General features: G+C 45.1%; 1 protein-coding gene across 1 annotated transcript in view; it reads right to left on the bottom strand.

Moving 5' to 3' along the window:
- The window catches only part of WLS (Wnt ligand secretion mediator), a 38650-nt gene extending 15404 nt beyond the window's left edge, over positions 1–23246 (bottom strand). The window contains exons 1-2 of the mRNA XM_083510556.1: positions 22955–23246; positions 8916–9188 (exon numbers count right to left, since the gene is read on the bottom strand). Of these exons, the coding sequence (XP_083366682.1) occupies positions 8916–9188; positions 22955–23060 (379 nt within the window). The 5' untranslated portion in view covers positions 23061–23246. The remainder of the gene's footprint in view (positions 1–8915; positions 9189–22954) is intronic.
- Positions 23247–25982: the final 2736 nt, after the last annotated feature.

Below are 25982 nucleotides of genomic sequence, written 5' to 3' on the forward strand. Positions count from 1 at the left end.
AAAAGTGCCCCACCAGATCATGGATCATGTGGTGTTGAGATCTGACCTGTGAGACATTGTTCATGTTACCATGTATCAGACTGGCAGCACCATCATTTAAGTACATGGATGATAACTAAAGCTAGTAAATGGTTTAGGATACCTACTGTATATACAAACTTAAGTCCTGCACAGGGGGAGATGGAGGAACATGAGGCCATTTCCACCTTCCACTAGTAGCTTTGGGGTGGCCCAATTACAGAAGCGAAGATGAAAGCACCCTTGTTTGCAAGGATATATAATCCATGATGATATTCTGTAAGTGGACATAAGCAAATGCTTGTATGGGTTTTGCTTGCTGAAGATGGTAGCACATTCAATAGGATGGTGGAGAACCAAGAATACTCTCCAGTTCTCATTGAACAAGAAAGTGGTGGGATATCAGATACAGTGGTGCCCCGCAAGACGAATGCCTCGCAAGACGGAAAACTCGCTAGACGAAAGAGTTTTCCGTTTTGGAGGTGCTTCGCAAAACAAATTTCCTATGGGCTTGCTTCGCAAGACGACAATGTCTTGCGAGTTCCTGCTGGTTCCCCCCCCCTTTTTCTAAGCCGCTTATCAGCTGATCCGATCAGCAGATAAGCCGCTAAAAGCCGCTAATAGCGCTAATCCGTCAATGGGCTTGCTTCGCAAGACGAAAAAAACACTAGACGAAGAGAATCACAGAACGGATTCTTTTTGTCTTGCGAGGCACCACTGTACAGCCCAATTTATTGAGTGCTAGATGTATGGTGCAATGCCGTGCACCATAGGGTGGGGGTGGCACAGCCCAATAACAGAGCAAATGTTTTGCAAGCAGAAAGTCCCTAGTTTGATTCCTGACAACTCCAGTTAAAAGTTCAAGAGCAGGTAATGAGAGAAACAAATGCATGAGATATTGGGAAAGCCACTGATAGAATAGTCAGTTGTACAACACAATACAACAAAGCTTTATATGTTTGTCTTGCTAAGGGTCCTTCCTTTTCCTTGGTCAAATTTTTAGTGACCTCTTCTTAGTTTGTTGTGGCTACTGTATTGTAGAAGCACCCCCTCAACTATTTTGTCAGGCGAGAGAGATGGGTTGACCTCATTCAAGCTGGGTACAGTAAGAACTTTGTAACGTTAATAACCAGTGCTCAAGTTTGCCCGTTTCCTTGTTCCTTTCTCACTGCCTCACTTTTTCCTTTTGTGTCGTGTCCTTTGTAGATTATAAGACTGTAAACAGCACCAGTCTTGCTAATCAAGGATTATTATTTTTTGCAAGCCACTCTGGGAGGTCTTCTTGGCCTGAAGAGCAGGGTAAATGCAGCCAAGATGGGGATAACTATTCCCAGGCAGCATAGTAGAACGTCTGTTTGGGACTGTGTGTTCTCCCTCCCAAAACGTGTGCATCCCCTCTCATTGTCAAACTTGGGGAACAGCCCATAATAGGAGCACATTAGCAGGACATTAACAGTAGGGAACTAGTTTACCTTGTAGTTGATCTAACCAAGCTGCTGGTCTAAAAGCAACAGCACCCAAAGAGTGGCAGGTGTTATTTCACAGAAGGTACAAGGCAAGGAGAAAAATGAAGCAGAAGGCCTTTTTCAATGGTTCTGATGTTGCTCACCCATGGAAAAACCCCCACCATCAATCAGCAGAGAAGGTGGCTAATGCCCCTCACACTTAGGATTAAGGATTATTCAGATCCACCCTTCTGCCCTCTGCCGTTTATTTGCAAAGTTTCAAATGCACACACATATATATATATATACAAGGACACATATACACCTAAAGCCCAATTCTGAATCAATGCAACCCTACTCCTCAAGTTTCCTTCGATACATCAACCTACCCAATCTCCATCCCCAGGTGCAGGGTACAAGGCCACAACAAAAAGGAAAATACCACTGCTGCTTAAAAGCCAATTTTTCTTTTGGTCACACTTGTGAAGGCTCATCAGTGTTGGGGACACCTCCCGTCCCGATGGAAAAGCTGAAGGAAGGGTTTATGTGCCCCAGACATGTGACACCTGCTAGTTGCACAGGAACACTGCCAGTTCCTCAGGCTGATCCCTGGCTAATGGAAGTGGCAAGGTGGTATCTGGGTTGTGCCAAAGTCCATGGGAGAATTACAGCAGAAGCTGTTTGGAAATAACCAGGGAAACAGCGAGGGGCAGAGGGATGAAGTGCTAATGGGGAGGTGGAGAGAGCTGGAGTTCTGACTCGTTGAGAGGAATAAGATTGCTTACAAAACACTGGAGTGGCCTTCCTTGTTTCAGAATGAGCCTTTTATGCCAGGCCTCAAACAGTGATCTCTTCTGGCTAGAGAACGAGAGAGCCTCTCTTTCTCTCGCCTGTGTTCCACCCCTTCCGATTCAAGGTCCCATCTAGTCAAATGTCAGGTTACTGCATACAAACATTCCCCTTTCAGAAATGCCTCCATTGCCTGGGTGACTAAGCCCTTTCAACAGCTGTGTTATTACTGGAAGATGGTCAATGTTATTCACACAGAGCACTTGTTTCATACGCCTTGTGAGAAAGGAGGCTTTGCTGCTGCAACAGAACAGGACTGGAGATCAGTTTGGAGATTTTTGATCGATCTCTCTCTCTTTTAAAATCACTATCAAGTTGCACAAATAGTTTGACATATTTCACTAGTTAAAAGCATTTGAGAGAGCTGGTAGCCACTTCCAAGAGGATACCAAGCGATTTCTTCCACCTGTTTGGCAAAGAGCATTAGTCTACTCTAAAACAAAAAGGTTATCTGTTTTCAGGTTCTGCCTGGGAAGGAATATGAGTTATTATAACGACATAGGAATTGATTGTTGCCCATTTTTGTACACTTTCTGGCAGGCAAGACAACACTTCAAAATCAATGGAAATTTGGAGGTTGCTATTAAAGTAGCAATCAATTATAGTCATTTAGGATTAACCAATTGGATATTGATGCTGCTTTAGCAGTTGAGGTGCCATATATGAAATGCATATTCTGTGCAGACTTGGGCAACTTGTGGCCCTTCAGAATTTATTGGCCTGCAACTCCCATCAACCTCAGCAAAACGGTCAATGGGAAGGGATTTCAGAGCTGCAGTCTAGCATCATCTGCAGGGCTATGGGTTCCCCACCCCCAATGTAGTATATACAACTGCCACTGGGATACTTGCTGTTTAATTCCAGAACAGGGATAATCAATATAAGCAACTCATGCCCTTTCAAGAGCAGGGGGTTGGACTAAATGTCCCTTGGGGTCCCTCTTCCTAATCTACAATTCTATGATCAAGGTAGAGGAGACAGTGAGGAAGAGAAGATTCAGAGGTAAATGTGGCCAGAGGAAAATACAAAAGAGAGGCATGGCGGATTTATGGGACCGCAACCTGTTCACCCGTACTAGACACCGAGTCAAGAGGGTGTCGCAACAATGACTTAGAATGGAAGGCAAGAGGCAATTAATTTTGGCACTGCACAGGGCGCCGCTGAAATCTGAAAGCCCTAAAGTCTGCTACTGGTGTGCATGTCTGGAAGAAGAAGAAGAAGAAGAAGAAGAAGAAGAAGAAGAAGAAGAAGAAGAAGAAGAGTTTGGATTTGATATCCCGCTTTATCACTACCCGAAGGAGTCTCAAAGCGGCTAACCTTCTCCTTTCCCTTCCTCCCCCACAACAAACACTCGGTGAGGTGAGTGGGGCTGAGAGACTTCAGAGAAGTGCAACTAGCCCAAGGTCACCCAGCAGCTGCATGCAGAGGAGCGGAGACGGAAACCCGGTTCACCGGACTACCGCTCTCAAGCACTACACCACACTGGCTCTCTGTGTGGTGGGTTTGGGGCTTTATGTGAGAAAGACTTGGGGTAAGGTGATGATCTCAAGTTAAGGCAGGTGTGGGGATGTGTGACCCTACAGATGCTGTTGGATTCCATGTCCCATCAGCAACCAGCCCTGTTAGTAGAGCATGAGACTCTTAATCTCAGTGTTGTGGGTTCGAATCCCCCACTGGGCAAAAGTTTCCTGTACTGCACAGGTTTGCACTAGACAATCATTATACCTGTGGTCCTTTGCAATCCTATGATTCTATGATTCAATGGCCAGGAACAATAGGAGTTCAGTTTAACCACATTGGGAGGGTCATAGATTCCCCAGCGCTGCACTAAGTTCACCATCAATCCTCCCCTCTCTTGCTCAATATTCTTATGGAAATGGGAGTGGCCCTGCCTACTGCCTGTCCATGTGAGTGCCAAGCTATTTCTCCTGAGGGAGTGTGGTTGGGGGGGGGGTCTCACTTTTGAACGAGGACAAAGACCAGAAGCTGCTGACTCCCATACACCTCAATCAATCACAAATACACAACAGCCCCCAAACAATAGATTGTCTTGTCACAATCTGTCACTTCCACAAGAGCAGCTTATCCCCACATTTAAATACTAGCCATTAATTTGTTCACAGCAATTGTTGCAATAAACAGCATAAATATTTAGTCAGTGGAAGGACCTAATTTCCATAAGCATGCAAAACAAACATATCCCTCAGAAAGAAAAGCACAGCATCCTTCAAGGGCACCAATGTCAGCCTCCAAGATGTTTCAGTTACAGCATCATAATCAATCTGCATTATCTTGAAGTTAAAATGAAACCACTACAAAGATCTATTCAAGGCATCCTGCCAAGACTGGGGTTTTATTCCACTGCCAGAAAATCTTTTGCTCGTTAAATGATGAATTTGTAAGGACTCAACAATGCTAGTGCCTGGTTCCCGGGTTTCTGTGCACAGTAAACAAAGAAACAATAATTAAACTGTGGTAAAACGGTGGCTTTTAAGGCACCAATCATCTTCATTTGGTGGTTCAAGCAGCCGAGGGATACTGGTTGAAAGAAGTGACTGGACTGAGTCACACAATGAGTCATTGCAGCCATTTTTATTCCTCCGGTGTCCCCCCATTCCAAGCATTCTATATATGCCTGTACACACCCTCTCTGAATCCGAATGTCAAACACCAAAATAACTCTGCCCACCAGGAAACAATTGGAAGCAAAGAATTGCAGCAGACATCTTGGGTCTAGCTTTCTGGACTGCATATTGGGATTGCCCTGCCTCTCCTGAGAGGGAGAAAAGGATGGATGTTCAAAAGAAGTCAAAAGCCAAGTCAGTAAATTACTATTGAGGCAACATGGAGACACCAGAGAGCAAAAAATGTTTGCAGACCATTACAGGTATCCCAGTGAGTTCAAAGAAGGCATCCTGTGGGTGCCGTAGCCCTTCTTGTGGCATGTAAAAACAAGGGGCCACTGAATTAGTTATGAAATTCATGAGCACAATTTTCGGTGCAGAGCAGCAAAAGTGTTCAAAGGTAGAATTTGAAGGAGCCAGCACTTCAGACCATATAGGCAAAGCATTAGTGGCTAGGGAAATGCAGCCAGATGGGCAGGGTATAAATAATACAATTGTTGTTGTTGTCGTCGTCTGTGCAATGGAGCACATGTCTGCACAGCTAAGTTAAAACGGCTTAACCAACACAGCTGCCCCGCACTGAACACATCCGGGAACTGTAAGGAGCCAATATTTTACATAGCACTCATTTTCTAATCGCAGCCCACAAAGCCAGTCAGTCTCGCCCCCCAGTTACAGATGGCAGAGCTGAGGCCGAAACACACTGGCAAACCCAAGGCCAATCGGCAAAGCTCATTACAGAGTTGAGATGTGAACGACAGAGGTGGGTATGTGCGTGTGCACAGAAAGAACGGGAACAATTCCAGATCAGATCACTGCTGAGACCTCTTCTGTCTACACACTGAGCTTACAGTCCTCCATGTCTCCAGTAGCTTTACTCTCTCAACCTTTCTGCATTGGGAAGCTCTGAAAGAAGAGCCAACATGTGCACAGACCCCCTTCTCCTGCACAATATGTGGAGGTCAGGCAAATGAAGGCGGACAATGACGTTGGGGAGGAACCAGCGTCAGAGAAGATCCCATTCTCCCCTCCATGCATTCTTGGAGTGGTGCAAATGTATGAGGGGGGGCTCCAAAGCTTTTAAAAATGCCATGCTACACAGTTCCAATGATCTAAGAAAGGTCTCTGCTCTGACATGGACCAGTGTTTGAAGCGTGGGAAGAAAGAAAGGCAAGGAACCAACTGCTGTCAATACATTCACTTGTATTATACTCAAAGGGACACTTTGACAAATTGATGCCCAAAGCAGCTCACTGGGCAAGACTTTAGGCAGGTCAACCTCTCACAGCCTCATTCTGTATCATGGGGCTTCTGAGACAACAACCTGATAGCCTCATGTGTCCAGGGGCGCCGACTTATAAAAAATATTGGGGGAGCCCGCGAAAGCTCATGAATAATAAATAAGCTCATGAATATGCAGATAAAGTGGCGCCGCCTCCTCGTGAGCGAATAGGGGAGAGCGTGCTGCGCCTATTAATCAGCTCCGAAGGAAATTGGGTGGAGCTTTTGCTCGGGGGGGAGGGCAGGAGGCATGCAGCCCGACCCTGTGCATTTTGGGCTGGGGGAGGGGCGGCGGTGGCGCTCTGCTGGAGGGGCGCCCGAGATTATTGGGGGGGCAGAGCCCCCCCAAACGAATTTTTGAGGGGGCTCGGGCCCCCTCAGGCCCCATGGAGTCGGCGCCTATGCATGTGTCCTGCCTCTTGGAGGAAGAGCAGGATACAAAATAAAGTGTCACCTGCCCACTGATGAGGAACAACAGAGGCAAATGGTTGCAGGTTGCAGTGGCTCGAGGTGAAACAGCTGGGGATGGTTTTATACAGTTAAAGGCATGACCAAGTATCACCCAATGACAGTACAGTAGTTTAGTAGGGGTTGGGAAAAGGGGAGCATTTGGAAGAATGAATTCTATAGAAATCAGGAAATCTGCTAGAGTGAATTCTGACCTGGAATCAGGCCAGTCTGTATACTCCTCCTCTGTCTAGAAATGGCAAAGCCAGGGCAGAGCTACAGTCACTCAAATTAGAGCAGGAAAACCAAGCCAAGAATGATCTCACAATGAATTTCACCTTCACGCTTCTCCTTGATTACAGGAGAAAACTACACTTGTATTATTTTTTTCTTGGTCACCAACACAGAAAAGAAAAAGCTATTTGGGGCTGGTGAGGTCAGATCAGTGTGAATAAGCTCTTCCTCCCCCCGCCCCCCAACATTAGCAGCCAACTCCAATCCAGTGATTTAAAAAAAGGGAGGAAAGACATCAATCATCCTAAGACTCTATCTCCTTTGCTTCCACACATTTCTTGCCAATGCAGAAAGGAAATCTCTCAGGATCGCTGTGCTTGTCAAACTGAATGAAGTCTTTACAAACTGAGTGGAAACGCTGCTCGTGGAATTATAACTCGACTGGAATGCGTGATTCCAGCAACTTCCACATGTTATGCACAATGTTTAGAACTAAAATAGGCCAGCCTTAAGATCTGCGACACCACCACTTATATATTAAGGAAAATGTAAACTTGATTGCTGCAAGTCACAAAAGCGGCATGACAATCTACTATATGATGTTGTCACATATGCCAGGACAACAGTTCAAAACCACACAATTAACACATCTATCACGACAGCTTCCACAAGCACAGACTTCACAGTAATTTTCACAACAGCGTATTATAATGCAATCATATTAAACATGTGTGCCATGGCACATTCCTAATTTCATAGGAAGCAGCCTGAACCCAATCACGTTGCTAGATTAAATTTTGTTTTTAAACAATCCCATCATACAATGATAAGTGGCACAACATCTGAAGGGAGCATCTTCTGCTTGATTTTGCCCTTGCAGCAGTCACTGTTGTGGTGGAGAATCAATGCCTCTCTGGATGTCACTCAACTCCAGCTCCCATCAGCCCCAGGTAGCATGGCTAATGATCAAGAATTAGGACAGTTGTAGCAACAACTGGAGGGCCACAGACTCCCCATCCCTCTTACTGCTTCAAAGCAAAAGATGAGGAGGACTTTGATCACTTCATACTGCTACCCATAAACCTTCCCATTGGCATGAGCATATTCTGGAGAGGAGATGAGCTCTCTCCTTGTCCACTGCAGGACTTTTTAAAAGGGAAATTGAGAACCGCCCAGTGGTACATGATTGTAATCTGCGTGCCTCGTGTGTGTGAATACAATACTTTCTTGCTTGGAGTCACATTCCATGACATTTAGAAGACAACACAGATTTTCCAGTTCTGAGGATTTTCTCATACTCTTACCACCACTACCACAGAAGTGTGTTATCATCAAGCTTCACGCAAGACATGTCATGAACTCCCAAGAGCAGCTGCAGAGTCTGTGAAAAGTGTTCTTGGCAAGGGAAGGAGAAACTCATTTGCTTTCACCTTGTTCTCAGTCACTTTTTACATCACCCAGCATAATACAACTTTTGCATCACTTGAATTTCTGAACTGCTTAAATCTTTTCGCAGGGGGGGGGGGTGATCACAAACAAATGTTGTTTTCTGAGCTATTTTAAAGGAAAATAGGCAAAAATGACACTGCTGCCATGGGTTGCCATACATCCAGATTTTCCCGGACATTTCACCAATTTCCACACAGACACTGCTTCTGACTACAATATTCCAGGTATGTCCAGGAAATTCTGGGTGTATGGCAACCTTATCTTTTCAGAACTGTCTTTCCCCCTCACTGGAACTAATCCATTTTGAGTCTGGCTGCCCATTAAAATAAGCCCTGGTTCACTGCAATCGACGAGTCAGAAGGGAGCACATGTGGAAATGGGTGAGTGAAGTTGTCCTAGATAACCTTCTGTCTTGCCTTAATACAAGGAGCAGAGGACAGGCCTTCGTTCTCCTTTACCACTTTCTTTTAAAACACACACAACGTACCCACTCAGTTCAACTTATATCAATACTCTTTTTCAAGTTACTACATTAACTATGTAAACAACAATTCTTCCAGGTACTTACTAATTTGGTTGTCAATCTTGAAAGCAATGTCCATGTGCAAAATGTAGACCATAAACTGGAACCAGGGGCTCATCTCCCTGTGGGGGAGCGGCATGTGAATTGAGAACACAATATCGTTGGCTTCGATTTGCCTGCTCATCGCTTCATCAAAGTCTCTGATTTTTTCACACTGGTCAGGTCCCCAGGGCATAAGCCATTTGCTCCTGTGGTGGTTTTTCCGGACATCTATGCACTTTATTGCCACATAGGGCACAGCTGCAGTGGGACCTGGAGCTGAGGAGAAGGGGGAAAAAGAAACACAAAAGAACAGTTTATAAACTGTATTACTAAATAGTGGCCAGCAGCATCTGAAGCTGAAAATTTAGTTACTCAAACTCATGTGAACACCTGCAGAAGATCTAGAGGAATGGAAGGTGAGGATGCAATTATGTGCCAGAGGAATGAAGACAATACTGAACCCCATTCTTGTTTTCCCTCTCCTTAAATTATGGTGCATGTGGCCCTCCAGGCCCCTATCTGGCCCTCACAACTTTCCCCAGCCCTCACTTCTTACTGGCTCTGCTTTGCCCCTCAAGTGTTTTTGCCTGGCTGGAATGCTTTCTTTGATGTCTCTTGCCTGAATGGAAAATCCAGAGGGTGGGGGGGCATGTTGAAACCAGCCTGCTGTACAAAGGCAAGATTTATACCCATTTCTCTGCCCATTTTTGCCTCTGGCCCCTTCTCAGATGAGTGTGGCCCTTGGGCTCAAAGAAGGTTCCCACTCCTGCCTTAAATCAAGATAGCAAAGCAAAGCAAAGCAAAACACACACACACACACACACAGAGAGAGAGAGAGAGAGAGAGAGAGCGCGCACAATACTGTGTCACTTCAACACTGCCATTTTGGTTGTTTCGTTTGGATGGTGTCAGGTCCAAGGAGAACAATGGTCTAGAGAAGGGTCTTTCCAAACTTGGGTCTCCAGCTGTTTTTGGACTACAATTCCCATCACCCATGACCACTTATCCTACTAGCCAGGATTGACAGGAGTTGTAGTCCAAAAACAGCTGGAGGCCCAAGCTTGGGAAACCCTGACCTAGACTGAGATGCAACATGGGAATGCAGGAAACTGCCTTATAGCAAATCAGACCATTGGTTCATCTGTACTGTCTACACTGATAACACCTATCAAGAGAATCTTTCCTAGCCCTACCTTGAGATTCCAAAGACTAGCCTGGGACCTTCTGCATGCAAAGCACGTGCCCTTCCATGGCTGTAGCTTGTGTCCCAGCTATGTGGTATAGGCTGCAGCTGGAAAGCAGCACTCCTAGCTACTGGGTGATGGCACTAACAGTACTTCTTCTGGGAGAATGCAACCCCATCAAGAATAGTCAACTGGTCAATTTACCAAACTTAGCAATTGCTCACTCACAAAGCTTCTGTTGTCTTGTCAGGATTCAGCTTCAGTTTACTAGTCCTCGTCCAGCCCTTCATCTACTCCACAAATCAGTCCGTGAATTGCATGGTCTCACCAGGTTCAGATGTTATAGAGAAGTGAGTGCCATCAGTGAACTGGTGACACCTTGCTCCAAATCGCCTAATGCCACTCCCAATGGTGTTAAAGAGTGTCTGGCACACATGCAAAAGATCCATTCAGTCACATGTAACAGCTTTAAGTGGGTTTTAAAAAGAATTTGGGACAATATGGGACCCTGAGGCCACACTGCAAATGGTCCTGAAGGTAGGAACAGAACCACTGAAGGACAATGCCAGCAAATTCCATCTGACAGAGCTGGTCTCGGAGGATATGGTGGTTGATGGTATCAAAAGCTACTAAGAGAAAAAGTAGCAGGGTCACAACTCCTCCTGCCCCAATAAAGACCATCCATCAGATCAACCAAGGCCAATTCCATCCCAAAACCAGTTCTGAAGCCAGAATCAAGTTAGTCAACAAAACCTGCATCTTCCAACAATGTCTGTACTTGTGCTGCCACAGTACTCTTTCAGTCACCTTGACCAAGAAAAGAATATTGGCATTTTATTGTAGTTTTATATAGGCAATGACTGTTTTGTGCAGGAGTTGCATTCCTGACCCCCATGCACATTGGTGGAGCATGCATAATCCCACCCCCTTTTCCAGCCACATCTGGGTTACGGTAATATGCACGTGAAAGGGCACACGTTCTCGGAACGCATGCAAAATGGGAGTTGCCTGTATTTCGTAATCAGGTCTGATTCGGTGAAGAATGGAATAGAATAATATAAATAAAACAGGGTGCAGCAGAAGGGGAGAAACAACATGGGAAAAGGAGCGGGAAATCAACAAAAATAAGAGAAAAGTTGAAACTGTGTTATGACTGTATATGTTAAAAATGTTGTATTTTGGAATCCATGCATGGAGTAGCCAGCATCAATGCTTTTGGTCAGTCTCCTCCAAAAAAGCTCAACAACTCTTGCTTAACAAACAGCTCCATATCCTAAACCAGTGGTTTTCAACCAGTGTGCTCTCCAAAGAAAGTTCAACAACTCTGGTCAATCCAATGGGTAGATCATTGTCGGTTTATTTATAGTGGGAGTAGATTGCAGTCTCTAGGCCATGCCATGCTCCCAATAGGCCATGGTGAAAGAATGGCCATGAAAAGAAACTCAAAATACTGCTGAATCTATGCCAGTAATAGACCTTTCAGGATGGGATTAGAGGGATTCTGCTATAGTTGTGTACAGAAGATAGCTGCATAGCTCTCAAAAAGTCGGCGGCAGTGAATGGCTCCACACATCCTGCCTTTTGTTTTGCCCCATGGAGCACACACTTGTATCAGTAACTCTGGTCAATTAGCTGGTCATATGAGCTTCCTAATCCTGCGCATCAAGCAATGACTTGCTCCAATGAACCAGACCAGAGCATATTCTTGTGCTTCTGGCCCACCAGAGAGAGGGCTATTCCCTTTTGATGCTGGATCACATAAAATTCTTTCCAAAGCAGGATGTGCAAACCACTGAGCAGCTGGTGCTTCACTGGATCAGATATGCTGTAATACAGACACGTTTCCATGGTCAAGGGTCCATCGATTTTGGCTCGGCTCTGTAGTCAGCCCTTATTAATGGCTCCCAACGGTCCTTACCGCCTACCAAGCCTCTGGCATGCAGGGGGCTCGGGGAAGAGGCCAGGATCCTGTGTCATGCAGAGCTGCTCAGCAGACAGTAGAGGGACGAGGCCAAAAGCCCAGAGGGCAGCGCAATGTGTGAGACCTCCCCAGAGTCATCTGAAACTGGGAGAAGACTCCAGGGAGGGAATCCGCCACTGAGCATGCTGGCAACCACAGATTTGTGGACACCTGTACAAGGTTGCTGCCTTTAAAAAAAACAAAAAAAACCCTACATTTTATTTTGTTCATAAAGATCAATGGCAGGCAGGGAAAGGATAAGCAAAGTCTCCCAGTATTTAAGCCACAAGCCCATAGGTCATTCAACTACTTCAGAAGCAAAGGAAGTCTGCAGGCTGTTAGCCGACCATTCCTAAAGCCACACACATGGCATTGCAGATTATGCTAAATGTCACAAGCAAATTAAACCATAGCACAAGAGTATTCTGGTAAGGTTCCTATTACTGTGTGTATGAATCTCCAGGCTTAATTTTTAATATGCAGGGATGGGGGATTAAAAGCACATCCCCCCCCCCGCACTTTCCCCAAAAAGCATCCTCTCAGGCGGGGGGGGCGGGGGGGGGAGAGAATGCCCAGTAATTGCTTTTTAAAGAACAAAGGACTAGAAAAGTGAAACAAAACCAGATTCCAGTCCTCACCCGCCTCTTCTCTCAGCCCATTCGTCCGTCCCCTGCAATGAAATCAGTCCTTTAAAGCAGTGTTCCCCAACCTTGGGCCTCCAGCTGTTTTTGGACTACAACTCCCATCATCCCTCGCTAGCAAAACCAGTGGTCAAGGATGATGGGAATTGTAGTCCAAAAACAGCTGGAGGCCCAAGGTTGGGGAACACTGCTTTAAAGGACAGGTCTGATTATTTGTAATGGGTTTCCTTACGTTCCTGCTTTCTTTGCTATATGTCCAACTGCAGCAAATACCTAGCATACAACCACAATGCAAAAAATATTGCGTAAAGAAATATCTGTGTCCTGCCTGGCACAAAACCGAAGCACAGCACTCTCTTCTCCCGAGCTTTGTTCCGCATCATGCTTTGCAATCCCGTTCACCGACTCTGCTGCCATTCCAAAGACATCCACCACCACCACCTTTTGGCTCAACACTTCTTTCCTATTGTACGGCGCTGAAGCCAGCTCTGTCATACATGCCAAATGGTGATGATGCTTGTCTACTGTACCACCTCCAACAAGTCAAGAAAATATGCGAGTTACCTCTTCTTCACAGTTGTTTAACTTTATTTGGAAAGGCACCTTTTAAAGTCCACAGCTCCCTTGGCCAACTACATTCTTTCTGCAGCACCCCTGAGAGGCTCAGGAGCCCCGTTATGCCACCCCTTTCCTGCAGAGCTGGCAGCTTCTCACCCTTTTTCAAACACCCTTCCTTTTGGAGTGTTCCCTCAGCCTCCTCCCCTCTCCCCTCTTCTTGGGAGTCCTCTGGGCAGCAGCCGCAGCTTAGCTGCCCCCCTACCCCAAAGACAGGTGCCTCCTCACACAGCCCCACAGTAGCCTGGGAAGCCCCCCCTGGCCAGCCCCAGAGGCACCATTTGCCTGGGGAATAGCCAGGACTGCTGCAACAAACAGCAGTGCAAGTCTTTGGGAGGCAGAGACGCAAGAGGGCATCAGAGGAGGGAGGGAAGGAAAGAGGGACAGAGGCCAGTGTTGCCCAGGCACCCCAATCATTCAAGGCACCTCAGGGTGCCACGGCCCCCAGTTGAAAACCACTGCTATGGGCCACAAGTTTAAAACAGTGTTAAAGTTATGGCAGGGTATCTAAAGTCCTGCTGAGTTCATGGGTAAGAAGGAGGGGAGGCAGAAGGAGGTTTTTTTTTTTTTTGCAGAACAGCATTTGTTTAATTGAGAACTGTCTACTTCAAATACAAAGACCTCACAGAGTATTTTATCTGAAGAGCTGTGTCTGGAATGTCTGGCTCTTCTCAAAGAGTATTGCTTGAATTCAAGCCATTCATGCAGAATGGTGGCTGTAATGTTCCCCTTTAGATGTTGGGGGATTTGTTGGGCAATACAAAAAATAAAAATAAAAGCAAAGTGGGTGGAACAAAAGACCTCGGGGGCGAAAAAAAGAGTCTGTTGAAGTTTGGACCAGATGTCCTTTAAAACACAGCACGATGACAGATAAAATCTGGGTGACAGTCAACTTGAGCATCCAACTGAGAGAGGTGCACTGTTTAGTTCAACCTAGTTTCTGGCATTTTATATGTTTGGCACTATCGGTTGAACAAAACATAACATTTACTGAAGTATTTGATTTGTTTACAAAATTATTAACTTGGGTACTTTTGTAAATAAATACTTAAGAACAAAAACTTACAAGTGAGAAGCTACAATGTCAGAGAGCACTAAACAATACAGCCTCTCCAATTCAATTATATTCCCATCCATTCTGTTCAGCAGTTAGCAAACAAGTATTCATCACATGTGCTCCCACCCCACCCCCTCCACTTGGGAAGGAATGAGAAGCATAGCTACCCCTCTTCCTCAAGAAGGTCCTCTGACCTGGGGTCTGCCTTTCCTCACTGGAATTATCAATCTGAATTGAATAGTTTGTGTTTCCAGAAGAAAGTGTCCTAATTTCTAAAGGGATAGCAGTGCTAGTGTTAGCAACACTCTTGTGTGGCATCTTCAAGACTAAGAAATGTTACCATGGCACAAGCTTTTCCAGACTACAATACTCTTCAGATATGGTGATGGGGAAGATAAAGTTGGAAGCCTGGGGTCAGAGGGAAAGTACAGATACTGACAACTCAATCAGAAGCAGAATGCATGCAAAGTAACCGCAGTGATTGCTTTATCACCCATCAACTTACCATGCTAATTAACATCTGTAGAGGAAAGGGAACCCACTGTCCCTACTGAGACCTGAGAGAGGAGTTGAACTTCTATCACTTGTTTAAGAATACTGCCATTTCTCATATGGGATTTGCGTCCACCAACACAATTGCTTAGGGATTGGCTTGATGGACCTACACAGAATGCAGAAGGGCATTGTATGCAGATGATGGCATACATGGAAGATGAGCAAGGGGGAAGAAAATGCTGACATTATTAGCTCCTATAATGGTACTGACAGAGAAAATGTGGGGACAAATTTGCCACCTGGCTTTTGCAGGGTCTCATTATTGTGCTGATGTGCAGCTGGAAAGATGATTTAGGTCAAAGGTTTTCAACCTTTTTGAGTCCACGGTTCCCTTGACCAACTACATTCTTTCTGCGGCACCCCTGTGGGGCTCAGGAGTCCAGTCGTCTCACCCCTTTCCTGCAGAGCTGGCAGCCTCTCACCCTTTTTTCAACATCCTCCCTTGTGGAGTGTTCCCTCAGATTCATGCAGCTGCTGGGTGACCTTGGGCTAGTGACACTTCTGTGAAGTCTCTCAGCCCCACTCACCTCACAGAGTGTTTGTTGTGGGGGAGGAAGGGAAAGGAGAATGTTAGCCACTTGAGACTCCTTCGGGTAGTGATAAAGTGGGATATCAAATCCAAACTCTTCTTCTTCTCCTTGGGAGTCCTCTGGGCAGTCCCGTTGCTGCCATCCCAGGTCTCTGAGCTGCCCCCACCCCAAAAAGGTACCTCCTCACACAGCCCCACAGGGGCCTGGGACTTGTCTGTCCATTCCCAACAGCAAGGGCTGGCAGACTGACTGGCTGGGCTTCCTTGCCTGCTTGCTTGCTTACTCAGAGGCCACCTCAGCTTCTGGCAACCAGCACTCCCTGGCCAGCCCCAGAGGCACCATTCGCCTGCAGAGCTTGTAGCCAGGGCTGCGCACATCGGGAGGCAGAGACACGAGAGGGCATCAGAGGAGGGAGGGAAAAGGGGCAGAGGCCAGCGTTGCCTGCGACACCCCTGACCATCATTCAAGGCACCCCAGGGTGCCATTGCACACCAGTTGAAAACCACTGGTTTAGGTTACGGAGCTGTTTATTAAGCAAGTATAAGCCTACAACCCAAGGCCTGAGAGAGGAAAGTATAATTCTACAAATCTGGTTTTAGATCTATGATACATTGGGCTAGTTTTAGTTGAGAGCAGTAGCTGGCAACAAGTAGTACCCTGCCACCTTATCTTCTGGGTCTGTCTTATAGGAGGCTATTCCTGGAAATCAATTCACCCTTGTTAGTCTTCGTTAGATGGGTATTGTACTATCAGATGTGCCCGGTGTCAAGTTGTGAGTCTATTTGATGGGTCAGAACAAATGTGGTTTTATTGCAGGGTTTGGCTATTCTACACAATAGGCTGCCCACGTTGTACACTTTCTGGAGAAGGAACCCAGGGCTTTGGTCCTTAAAGTACTTCTTTGTTACTGACCATTTTTTGTCAGTAACACTCTGGTGATGATGGTACCCACAAAGTCATAAAAAGTGTTTGCTAGCAGCTTGCCAGAGACACAGTCTGAATGTTTGTAGACATGTGCAACAAAATTCTTCTTCCCCCTAATAATGGCATTTATCATGTGATTTCCTGAAATGGAATTTAGAAGGGCTCCAAATTAAACACACACATGCCCTGGCATGCAAAAATGCATTTAGGGTACTGCAGCCAGTTGTTCCACTGCACTAGCTCTAACACTTTAGCCCCCTCAACCAATCTTTGCTGCAGTGATTCCTGGTCCGCAGTCCACAGCTCTTGAAGGAAACTTTCCTTGAGAAAGCTGTGCTAAGAACAGCGGCTTCTCAACTGCTTTCCAAATCTATGTTTTTATGAGGTCTGACTGGGAGTGAAGTGTTTGGCATTCCACACCTACTCCCCACAGCATTATGCAGACAGTTTACAATGAGCTATATGTGATTCAGACCCTACTCCACCCTAGTTTTGTCTTTAAATGTGGGTTGTGATAGCAAGGGGAGGGGGCAGTTCTTGCGACCAGAAGTCCATAGCCTCCCAAGATGGAAGCTCAGGAAGATTCTTCTGACTAGGCCCCTTAAACCTTTGCTAGAGTCCCACCACATGTCTGCAGCCAATTTCTTGGTTTTAGCTCAAGACACCTTTCTGGAAACTTCCAACCATGGGGGGGGGGGGAATGTTTGCTCTAATAGTGAAACACAAACTGCTATGGCCTGCGTAAGTACTGTTTAATCTAAATACACCACAGGCTCCCAGATCAACATTTAAAATGTATCTGCAGCTGGAATTTTGCCCCTCTTTTATTTTTTTACAGCTCCTTTCTGCGTTTCAGATTATTTACCGATCTTTGTTTCACACCCCAATGGATCGTTCAGAAAAATCTGAATCGCAGGGTGTCCACACTGATTAAAACTTGAAGCCTAGTGACCTCGTGTGATGTTAACTACTCCCATGCTCCAAGAGCTCTCTGCTTTTCTCTTCAATTACCCCCTTCTGTGCAGAGCTATCGCTCCCAAATGAGTGCATACAATGGGCTTCTGCTTCATTACACTAACCAACAGGAGGGCAGGAATAAACAAGCTAATTTATCATCCTCAACTCTCACATCGCTAGCCTGCATTGCAAATCTGTTTCTGTGGAAAGAATTTTTAAAAAACCCCACTGACTTGCAACTCGCTCAGATCATAGCACTTTACAACCCAGTCAGACTTTTAGCAGAAGCTCTTCCCTTTTGGTAGTTTTTGCACAGTTTGGCTACACTTCTACACATCCTTACATGTGAGACTGTCCCACTGAAATCAGAAGACCTTGCTTCCCAGTAAAGAGGTTTAGGATTGTGCTTATGTATGTTGTGTTTTTCATGAGTGCGACTTAATCGGTATAAGGTACACTGAAGTTAAGGGAGAGTGGCCTACTTACTTTTTACTGGAGTCAGCAATAGGATTTTTTCTGCTGCCTCTCTCTCCCAATTCTCAACCAGTGCTGCCATAGTTCAGTTATTTCCCCAGGTTTGTGCCTTTCCTATAAAAGTATCAAAAGGCAGCAATTTTCTACACCCTTTTCTCCTGGAACATGCTGCCCCCAACCAGAAGCACAAGGCAAGGTTGTTTCTCCAGAGAAATCATTATAACCAAGTTGATTTTGAAAATTTTCCAAAGAAGCACTGTTGACCATGAATGATGTCATAAATTGTTGTTGTTGCTGCTGCTAAGAATTACATTTGTATACTGCCCTTCATCTGTAGAACTCAGGGCTGTTCACAAAATAACGAATAAAAACAACAACAAACCAATAATCTCCCCTCCCACAACACATTTAAAAGGGCATTAGATGTCAATCAGCCAAAGGCCTGGTTGAAAAGGAACAGTTTTTGCCTGGCACCTAAAGGTGTACAATGAAGGTGCCGAACAAATCTCCATGAGGAGAGCATTAAGTCGGATTAGATAGCAAGTTTACTACTATATACTTCTTGAAGCAGCCAATGACTACAGCAGTTTGAATTCTGTAGCATGTATATTTTCACTGTGACCCTCCAAGCCAATTCAACACACACACACACACACACACACACACACACGGGAAACATTTGCTAATTGCAGCATCGCATACCTGGGCCTCGTCCAAGCCCTCCTTTTGTCGATTTTTACTCTGGATAAAAACACATTTCCTGCTCCTTCAGCCAGACTATTAAATCTCTCACAACACAAGTCTAAATAGCAGTGATGACCCAACATTATTCACAGCAGAGGCGAGAGCACAGCTCTGAGAGGAAAAACAGTGTCTTTCAAGCTGAAACATTTCAATTCTACAGTGCCTAATCCGCAGGTAACTACTGGTACCTCATAAAACAGTTTATTTAGACTAGCCTGTCCCCCCTAGACATAACTCTGCATCTACCACATACATGCCTGAAGGAATACTAAAGTATCCTTGGTATGTGCAGAGAGCCTTTTCATCTCAAGGGAAGCATTCCTAGCTTACAGAAAGAGTTTGAATTTTAGCTTCAGGCAAAACAGAAGCCTTCTTCGCTGGAGGAGAAACCATTTCCCTTCCCAAACACGCCAAGATCCTTAAAGCAGGGGAAAATCTTCATTTTTAAAATGAGATTAGGGTTTCTGACACTATCATAGCACTTTTAGTCTTGTTTTATCTTCTCAACCACTCCCATGATAAGAGGTTAAGCTACAAAACAGCGACTTTTTGTGATGGGCTTTTAATCAGGATCTTCTATATACCAAACCCCAAATCAGATTCACTAATAGCTTCAGAAGGTGAGGGGGGTTATTGAGAAAGAAACCAGCAGTAGCATTTTACTTTGGTGTCTAGTAATAGCTCTGACAATCCTTCTTAGTATCTGGAAAGAACTACAGCGGAGTATTGTATCACATAAAACTAAGCAAAGACACTATTATAGCTATAAAGCCGTTTACTGTAAGTTATGCCTTTACAAGAGATAAAGGCAAGGCAATGCAGTTTTGGTAGGATCTAAAGTATTCCCCCTCAAGTCCTTAATCTCTATTCTTCACCACTCTTAAAAACAAACAGATTTGTGCCAAATAGTTTCATTTTCCAGTGCATTTTCCCATTCAGCTGCAATTAACAGATATTCACTGAAGAAGGGAGTAGACATGACCTTTCTTGTCTATTTCCTATCTCAAGAATCTATGCTACGACTGCAGGCTGAATATTTCCAAACAGAAGGGCCCCCATGCAGTATTCATGCCCTGAGTACAGCATGTACCTATTCTGCAGAGCAGCCCTAGCCACAGATGTGGCAAGGGGTCCCAGTGTTTAAAACTGCATGACGGAATTAAATAAGCAAAACTAATCTTGAATAAAGATAGGCAATCTGATATGGGGTCATCCATGAAGCACAGAACTTGTTAAGTGTTGACCAAGGTAAACACCACCTTGTTAACTTCTAGGGACTTTCTTTTAAGGATCAAAGAACAAGCCAGCCCCACCTCAGCCAAGAGTTCACCCTTGGCCATGAGAATCATAGAATTGTAGAATGAAGAGGGACCCTGAGGATCATGCAGTCCAACCCCAAAATTCAGGAATATGCAGCTGTTCCATATGGGGAATCGAACCTGCAACCTTGGCATTCTCAACACCATGCTGTAACCAGCTGAGCTATCTAGGATTTTGTCACGAACATGGATCTTCTATGGGAGATTGCCAACACACTATAAACCACGACCAGTTGACTGAAAAAATGATGAATGGAAATTACTATTAAGGGAGTGAAGTGCAAGGTTACCATTATGAATTCATTAAGCCACAATCTTAAGTATCCTCACATAGACTGGGATCAGAAATCACACTCATTGAACTAACCATATTTTGTTGGATTCGGAATGAGCAAACTCCCATCCCTCCTTATATACCCTCTGTAAAACAAAACTTCCAAGTTTGCAAATGATGTCCAAACCAGTAACTTGTGGTTTGAAACCTCCCTGAACACAAGCGTCACTCAGTAGTAAAACAACAACAACCCCAAACCTCCAACGTAACAGCGCGCAGAATTTTTTCTGGAAATTTAGTATTCAAAAGTATTCCACAGTCTTGTTATTTGAATTGGAAGCTATGCTTCTGACGGATGTATTCATGGCTCAAACATACCGAACCAGAAAACCTGAGTTACGTAATGGCATACAACAGCAGAATCATGTAGCTGCTATTCTACAATTTGATCTAAAGCAGGCATGGCCAATCTTGGTCCTCCAGCTGTTTTGGGACTACAACTCCCATCATCCCTAGCTAACAGGACCAGTGGTCAGGGGTGATGGGAACTGTAGTCCCAAAACAGCTGGAGGGCCAAGTTTGGCCATGATCTAAAGCAATCTGTGGCCCTCCAGATGTTACTCCCATCACCCCTGGCTATTGACCATGGTTGTTGGGACATATGGGCGTTCAAAATCTGGAGTCCAGCAACTTCTGGAGGACCACAGGTCTCTTACCCTCATCTAAATGTTCTATCATGGTGCCTTAAAATATTTTCCAGGCTTTCAGAATTTGAAGGTGGAAGGCATTTTATGCAAGCACTGTGCATTAGGACACACTAAATCACCTTTCAAAAATAAAAATATAACCCCAGCACATGATGTGGTTAAGATGAGGTGGGATAACCAACTGGCACGATCCTCGAAATAAAAACCTCTGTGAAGTTTGTTGCAACATGCCTCAGATTTGCCTGTAACAACCCATTAGTGGTGTCTTGCAGACTCACGTTGGGGAAAGCCTTTGTGCTATGAGATGAACCTTAAAATTGAGAATTAAAACAAAGGATTTGGGGTATGCCTGTTCCAGAGCCAGAACAAATTAAAGGTTACGTCACTGCTTAAGAAACTGCCTGGAGCAAGAGTTTTCAGAGTGCTGAGCACACTGGAAGGAGAGCAAGATTTTAAGTAGTCTCTCTCCCTCTAAGCATTTGCTCCACTAACATTTCCCATAAAGGTCACTCCATATTCATTTTTCTTAAGACATAAGCAGATTTGCCCGGAAAGGGGATTTTTTCTTCTGCATCTTAAGACAGATACAGTGTGTGCAGGTTAACTAGCAACTTGGATTGTGCTTCTTAATTTAAAACAAAAAACAAAGCAAGCCCTAAACAGAAATATTTATTTGTGAAGCAAAGCAAGGGCACTGGGTTACTAGACTATTCACCATATCATTTCCCTGTACCGTGCGACAGATGTCAGAATAAAGGTGCAAGTTTTGGGGCACAGATAATGAAAAATAGTGAGTACCTGTCTGAGCTAGAAACAAGGAGTAGCACCCAGATCGGGGATCTGAAAAGAAAAAGCTCTCAAATAGAATGGAACATGCTTTCCACTTTTGTTTGCCATTTCATGCTCCCAAGTTGTTTTTAACACAGCTTGTTGAATTAAGCATTTCCTCAGTTCCTACCATTTAGTTATCTGTAAACGTAGGAATTTCGACTTGGGAGAGCAGCAACCCCATAAGTTTCAGACAGTCAAAGACAACAGAGGGAAGCTTTTTTGGGGAATCCCTGGCTGAAGCCAATCTTCCTCTATCCCAGGAATGGGAGGGTTACGAGGGAGACAGTTGAATTGTGCATCCATGCAGCACAACTTTTACTTCGCCCGGAGGGAGGGCGCGAGGAGGGGGGAAACAAAAAAAAACTTTTGTCCACCCAATATGTTTAAAGAAAGGTGCGCCCCCCCCAAGCAAGATCTCAGGTAAGTGATTAAGTTGCCTCCATCGAGACAGGAGCAAAGAATCGAAGGGAGTGTGTGCAAATAATAATAATAACCCTTCACCCTCCGTGTTTGTCTGTGTGTGAGGGGGGTGTCACTTCCTTCTTCTCCCCCCGAGGGAGCGTCCTTACCCCCCCCCCCTTTCAGCCTTAAATCCAAACTTAGAGACTGCCTAAGCAAATGTAAGCCTGGCTCGAGAAAGAAAGAAACACAAGAGAAAGGCAGATCCCCGTCAAGGAGGCACAATGCGCGAACATTCCTTTCGAGGGCTCGAGCAGCTCCTCTTCTCATTGCAATTGAAAGAGATTAGCTCTCTCCCTGCAGCCCAGTCGGAGAGGAAGGGGAAGGGAGGGAGATCGTCGGGACGAGGCTGAAGTAATAGGGAATATCAACTTCGCGTTTCATACAATCTCTCCCCCCCCCCCCGCCGGCTTTCTTGAAGAAACCAAGTCGCCATGCTTAAGAGGTTTCGCCTTTCCACTCGCTTCCTTGGTGCAGATCCTGGAAGCGAGGCCGAAACACACACACCCAAACACACACCCCGAACAAACTTTTTTCTGCCCCGAGCCTGTGCGCGCGCCCCTCCCTCCCTCCTTCCTTCCCTCCCTTCTTTCTCCTTCCTTTGCAGCCACTCGAGTGCAGGGGGCACAAAGAGGCCCGTGGCGCGGTGTTTTCTTAACTACAATAGCCCGGTTAATTAGATCACAGAAGCAAAGTCTCGAAAACAGGGAAGAGAGAAGCCAGAAAGAGAGAGAGAGAGAGAGAGAGAGAGAGAGAGAGAGAGAGAGGCGAAGGAAAAGAAGGATAAAGTTTGCCCCTGCGACGCACTTACCGATCAGACCTCCCACCAGAAAGGCGATGATTTGGAAAATCAGCAAGATCACGCCAACAATGCACAGCTTCTTAGTGCTCATGTTCTCGATAATTGCCCCTGCCATTTTTTGCAGCTTGCTCCCTTTGCACAAGCTACTGCGGCAAAAGTTAAGGCTGTCAGGGATGGGGAGGGAGAGCGGCGGCCGCCTCGGCACTGATTGCCCGGGCAAGTCCGGATCCGAATCCCGCTCTGCCGGGAGCTGTGATTGTGGCCGGCGCTCGGCTGCATGTGGCTGCTTTAAAGGAGCAGGAAAGCGGATCACATGATACCCACCTCCCTCCGTCGCCGCCTCCTCCTCCCGCCTTCCTCTGCTATTCAGCAGCAATTGGTGTCAAGTCTCGCAGAGCGGTGGGGGGCAAGGCGGAGGAAGGGGGCTTGGAATTAACAAGTGGAAAGAGGACCAGGCGGATTCCCCCAACTCCAGAAAGGGTTCTCTGGGTCTCTCCCGAGGCCTAGCCCGGCGAGAACAAAAAGCCCCCAGAAAGTTCACCAGACTTGGGGATGGATGTTAAGGAAGGATAACACGAAGATGCTATTAAGATGTGTCCTTTAAAAACGATTTTATCACAGGTTCAGCGGGGGCGGGGAGAAAACTTTGCTCTTTCTGTTTCAGAATTAGCTACCCCTCCGTTTTGTGTGGTTGGTGACTTCTGTCTTACCTCCGAAGCTGGTTGAAAGGCAGAAAAACCACAACCCTGTCATATTCTTCTGCCACATAACCACATGGATGTACAATCCAGCAACAATAGTCACTACAGGTGACAGAACAGGAAATGGTAGTGGTGACAAAGGATATCCACTCTAGACATCACACTAATGTCCAAAAATAATCTGCCATGAACTTGGCTTAATAAGTGACACCATCAAATTTCAAATGCTGCGGTTACATTTCCAAATGTTCACCACCACCACCTATAAGAAGTTCACTAATTGCAAAAAATAAATAAATAGAAAGTTCCAGTGTAAGTTCCTTCTTTTATCTTTAGAAGTGCATTATATACAAACTTAAGAAAGGGCCCTCTCTGTGGTAGCCTCTAGAAGGAGGTACATCTGATGCTGATGATGTGTTGAAACCATTTTACTAGGTTAAAACCATTTTACCTGCCATTGTCGAAGGGAAACTCCCCACAGGAGTAGAAATCATATATCGAACAGATGGAAAGCTCTTCAATCTGAGCAGGCTGAAAGCAAAGAGTAAGGTTACCAAAATGTCCATCATAGACCTATCTTGGCCTATCACTCAACATCCAAAAAACCAAAGTGCTGCACCAACACGTACAAAATAACCCCTCTGCAGCGCCACAAATCCAACTTAATGGTGTAACGTTGGAAAATGTCAATCACTTCTCCTATCTAGGACAGTTATCTTTCCACAAGGGCCAACATTGAGGCCAAAATCCAGCATCACCCGAGTTCTGTGAGAGCGGCTTTCTCCCAATTGAAGTGCAGAGTATTTGAGGACCGGGACATTCACAGGGAAACCAAAATGCTTGTTTACAAAGCTATTGTACCACCAGCCTTACTATATGCTTGTGAAACACGGACCACTTATAAACGCCATCTCCAACTCCTCGAAAGATGCCATCAACGGTGTCTCCGAAAAATTTTACACATCACTTGGGAAGACAGGTGAACTAATATCAGTGTACTGAATGAAGGAATGATCACCAGTGTTGAAGCAAAGATTCTTCAACATCAACTTCGTCGGATTGGTAATGTTGTTCAGATGCCTGATGATCATCTTCCAAAGCAACTATATTCCGAACTTACAAATGGAAAGCGTAATGCTGGTGGTCAACAAAAGAGGTTTAAAGACAGTCTCAAGGCAAATCTAAAAAAATGTAGTATAAACACTGACAACTGGGAAACACTGGCCTGCGAGCGCTCCAGTTGGAGAATAGCCTTTACCAAAGGTGTCATGGGCATTGAAGACACTCGAACTCAGGACGCAAGGAAGAAACATGCTAAGAGGAAGGCACGCTTTGCAAATCCACACTGTGACCAACTCCCGCCCAGAAGCCAATGTCCCCACTGTGGAAGGACGTGGATCCAGAATTGGCCTCCACAGTCACTTACAGACTCATTGTTAAAACCGTATTTATGGAAGACAATCTTACTCGGCTACGAATGATCGCCAAAGAATAAGAAACAAACCTGCCATTATTCTAGATACTGGTAGTTTTGGAGGGCTGAATAGTTTTATTTCTCTTAAATTTATTGTTGATTATGTTTTATAATTTTCCTTTTTTTTTTTTACATCACCCTGTGATCCATGTATGGATGTAAGGTGGTTATATGTTTTTAACATGTCAAACACACTATCTTAGTCACAGTCACTGCTGTGTGTAGTAGATTAGAAGAATCACAATTCCTACAGCTAAGAAACTGAGGCAGCAAATGATTGGCCAAAGCTCCCCCACCAGATTTCAGAGCTGGTATCCCTAGTCTAAGATTCCATCTGCTACATCAGACTGGTTTTATGCTAAGGAGATGACATTATTTGCCTTGGGGAATTTTTTGGTTTCTTGTTCCATAGAATGTTTTTAAGGCAAAAGACGGGCAATGCAAAATAATCTTACTATTCTAGCTAGCTCAATGCCAAGAACAATTATCTAGGATTGAGCACATTGGAGCTTACTTTTGAGTATACATGCACAGGATTGTACATTAAAAAAATATTGTTAGAAAACAATGCTGTTAAAGGGATTACTGAATACAGGAAGAATTGCAAGCACTCGAGAATAATATTATCTTTCACAGAAGTTTTGGTCCTAGACAAATATTAAAGAGAATTTCTTCTTTTTCCTGCTGTGGAGTTTCCATTTGGGCAGCAATGGAGAAAAGTAGTCACTTCAGGAGGAAGGATATCTGAGACACAACCCTCTGTCAAAACATCACTAAATAAAAAAGGTGGATTAAATCAGCAGCAAGTCTTCCACTCCCACCTTTCTATGTGCCCTATTCTTTTCCACTCAAATTGGTTTAT

This window comes from Podarcis liolepis (genome assembly GCF_965112155.1).
Source record: "Podarcis liolepis genome assembly, chromosome: 6".
NCBI lineage: Eukaryota > Metazoa > Chordata > Lepidosauria > Squamata > Lacertidae > Podarcis > Podarcis liolepis.